This window comes from Equus asinus, chromosome 6 (assembly GCF_041296235.1).
Source record: "Equus asinus isolate D_3611 breed Donkey chromosome 6, EquAss-T2T_v2, whole genome shotgun sequence".
Taxonomy (NCBI): domain Eukaryota; kingdom Metazoa; phylum Chordata; class Mammalia; order Perissodactyla; family Equidae; genus Equus; species Equus asinus.
In genome coordinates, this window is record NC_091795.1 from 28143082 (window position 1) to 28147107 (window position 4026).

The 4026-nt window shown below is 44.8% G+C and overlaps 1 protein-coding gene across 1 annotated transcript; it reads right to left on the reverse strand.

Annotated features, from left to right (window-relative positions):
* Positions 1 to 603: 603 nt before the first annotated feature.
* SPMIP9 (sperm microtubule inner protein 9) lies at positions 604 to 3526 on the reverse strand. The gene is made up of 3 exons (XM_014852863.3): positions 3500 to 3526; positions 2682 to 2774; positions 604 to 1026 (listed from the first exon to the last, which is right to left on the reverse strand). The coding sequence occupies exons 1-3, from the start codon at positions 3524 to 3526 to the stop codon at positions 604 to 606; spliced, it is 543 nt and encodes a 180-aa protein (XP_014708349.1).
* Positions 3527 to 4026: the final 500 nt, after the last annotated feature.

A 4026-nucleotide genomic window follows, 5' to 3' on the forward strand; every position in this document is an offset into this window, starting at 1 on the left:
GCGTGTTGTTCAAGCCACTGTATTTTGGTTCTGTTTGTTAACGGCAGCTCAGCCTATATCCTAACTGACTCACACATGTATATGTTCACAAAAGCTCCACTGAGCAAGAAGAAAAGCATGAAATGATGCCCTCTAAATGGTTACTGTTGATCGCTACAGGGATGGGAGTCGTGAATAAACTAAAATAAGAGTATCGAGGGGAAAAGTTATCCAACAGTATTTCAAGTTTTACAATCACACCCAACATTCAGATGACTATGGGAAACATGATTTTTCCCATTTTGTAAGTAAATGCCTAAAACAGTAAGAGTCTTTACAGCAGGACTCAATTATAATGAACCATCACACAAATCCAGCCCTCCATACATACCCATTTTCTTTCTTCCCCCCCTCTCCCTCCTTCCCTCCCTCCTTCTGGGTTGGGGATGCTGTGTCCCAGGGCAGGCAGGGAGCAAGGTGGAACAAGTACAGTCCCTGTGCTGCTGGAACATCTTTCCCAGGTTTTATTTCCGCTTCTCCTCTCTGTACTCCGAGGGCAGAGCAGGGATTTCCTTGTGAGAGGGAAGGATTTCCATAGTGCCCCTGGAAGGCATTCTCACCTTCCTACTGGTAGAATGGCATCAAGGGTCCCCATCGGTTCAAGATGGGGACCTTGACTCTACAGTGATGAGGACAGGAGCAGCCAGGCAGTAGGATGTAGCCTTTGTCCTCCTCTGCAGCAGGCTGGCGCTGGGGCTCCAGCAGGCATGGAAAGTCGGCGCTCTGGTGGACCAGGTTTGGGTCACCATGGGCCAGGTACAGAGCATGGGAAACTGGGTACATGGAAGGGCAGATACTGGTGAACCTGCATTCGTCCTCCGCAGTGGTCACCAGGTCCTGTGACGGGAAGAAACCAGGGTGTCCCAGGTCTTTGGCAGTCATGAAAGGTCTTTTGAAGGCAGGGTATCCATCCTCCAGCTTGGGGTTGGGGCTGGGGATTGGCCTATAAAACTCTTTGTTCCGGAGTTGGGTGTCCAGCTTCATTTGCTGCGGAGACAAACCACACATGAATGAAGGACTGAGAGAGATGAAAGATGATGCAGCTTGCTTGGAAGTACCCAAGACAGAGCACACTTTTCTCTATTTTTTAAAGTTTCCAATGAGTTTTTGGATGGTAATATATACAACAGAAGAAAATACTGAAATAATACAAAAAGGTTTACACTGAAAAGTAAGTCTCTTTCCCATTCTCCTTTTCCCTTGGTTGCCATCTTCAGAGGCAACCACTGTCATCAGTGCTTTTGGCATCATTCTAGAAATATTTTACATAAGCGCATACGTATATATCCACACCCCTGGTTTGCACACAAGTGATGCATATTATAATTCCACTCTGCACTTTGCTTCCATTAAATAATGCATCTCAGAAATTGTTCTACCTTTGTTTGTATAGATCTTATTTTTTTTAGTGGAGATCCTCAAGATAGGAAAAGAGTTCTTAAACAAGACTTAAAAAGATCAAATGATAAAGGAAAACGCTGATACATCTGGCTATATTAAAATAAGAATTTCTATTCACTGAAAGACAGAGTGAAAAGACAAACCATAAACTGGAGAAGAGTTTTGCCACTTACATAACTGGCAAATGGAAGATGTCCCGAATATTTAAGGAACTCCAATAAATTAATAGGAAAAAGGCAAGCTACTCGATAGAAAAATGGGCAAAAGACACGGACATGAGCAGAATAATAAATATCCAAATTAAATGAAAAGATGCTGAACTTCATTAATAATCAGTGAAATGAAAATTATGACCACAAGAAAATATTATTTCAAACCCACCAAACTGACAAAAATTAAAAAGTGTGATAATGGCAACATTGGAGAGCTACAGGACTATCTGCTGGTGAGAAAGTAAACCAGTGCCACCACTTTGGAGAACAGCAATGTCACCTACGACAAGCAATTCCACTCCTGGGATGGGTGACCTCTTGCACATGAGGCTGCGCCTCATCTCCGTTGATACTCATCTCCAGTATTTGGGGGTCGGGAGTAACAAAACAGTAAACTCAGATGTCCACCAACAGGAGAAAGGACAAATATACGGCAGCATATTCATGCAATGTCATACAACACAGCAGAAAATGAATAATATGCCATAATGTTTAGAAAAAATAAAAGTCACAGAAGAGTACAAATAGTATGACCCAATATATAATAAAGTTCAAAAAAGGCAAACCTGAACAATTTGTTTAGAGGGATATATACACACAGGGTAAAGTATTTAAAACACACACACACACACACACACACACACACACACACACACACGGCAATGATTAACCCATAACTCGGAACAGTGGCTACCTCTGGAGGTGGGGGAGGGGTAGGGCAGGGAGGTGCATACGGGGGCTCTAAGGCACTGTTAATGTGCTATGTTCAAAGCTGGCTGATAATGGGTACATTGGTGCTTATTTTATCGATATTATTTAAACTGTAATTGTATGTTATTTACACTCTTTTGTTTGCACAACATATGTTAATGTATATTTTAAAACATACCCACACATACACATAGAAATCCCCTTAGATCTCCTGGCATCGGATATTATTCTAAGTGCCCCCAATGTCCACATACATAATAAAAATGAAATCAAGATTCCAGTGGGCAATTGAACAGACAAGACTGAGTGACTGCTTACCTCTTGCGATGTGACCTGGGAGTATTTGTGCTTCCCGTACGGTTTATAGTCGACCATGTAGGAGCTTTGGTAAATGTCTAAGTCCACAGGGGCCTTAAGGACAAGGAGAATACAAAACAATAGATCCCATCTTGTTCTTCCACTTAAATGCATTCAGTGGCTTCTCACTGTCTGCAGGACAAAGGCCAACTGTTGGCCTGGCACTCGGAGCCTGTCATGATCTGCTGGCCTTTACTTCTCACCTGCTGGGCTCCCCTCTGGGCCCTCTGCACTCGCGCCTCACTTCTTTCCACTCTTCACAGCTGCCTGGCACATGCTCTGATCTCCTGCTAGAAACGCTAGTTGCACTCCTCGCTGACTGGCAAACTCCTACATATCCTCTAAGACCTAGATTAAATGTCACATCTCCAAAACATCTCTCCCACCATTTTCTTCTCCACCTCCCAAGAATTAAACCCTTTCTCTTCTGCTTTCATAGTACATTCTACATGCCTCGCTACAGCACTTATTGTGGCGTACTATAAATGAGTTAATGAAATTCACTAGATGAGGACCTGATCTTAGGCGTCTCTTCAGCCTCAAAGCCCAGCATGGTGCCCGACACACCGAGGATGCCCAATAAATGCATTCTGAATACATAAATGAACCCCCTGACAACTGTAAACCTTTAGCTTTCCCCTGCCTGTTTCAAAAAAATCCATTGTTCCAGAATGATAACCAGAGGGAGCCCCAAAGAGCCTGTTCCTCCCCCCGAGGGCTGCTTGCTGAGGCTGCCCAATCTTGAGATGGTCACAGGGACAGAATCTCCCAGCACTCACCTGTCTGGGGTACACCACACCTGCCATCACAGACGACCTAGACACAGACAAGTTGGTTAGCTCCGCTTCTGCCACTGGCAGGGAAAACAGCCACTGTCCCCAAAGCTGTGCCAACCAAGCGCTACGCCCAGTCCTCTTAGCCCCAACTTGCACATTATGCAATCATCCAGGGAATGGTGGTGGCAGCAGGGATAAATGGGCTGGTGGGCAGGGGCCCTGGGACAGTGGGCTGGAGCAGGACTCAGGAGGAATTAGAGCTGTTTTATCTCTCAAGCAGAAGTCTGATAGCAGGGCAAGTGGTATGCTGGTATGCTTAACAATCACCTTTGTGGGGCAAATAAGCCCCAATTTATAGCATTTGTCAATTTCTGTGTTGTAAATGCTCCCGCCTGGCTCATTTTGAGCTATCAATATCATGTCACTGACACCAAGTTGCCAAGATGTGTACTGAATGGGCTCTCAGAGCCAGAATGAGCTGCTCCAGCACATGGGTCCCACTGAACAGGGCCCTGAACTGCCCTCAGGAA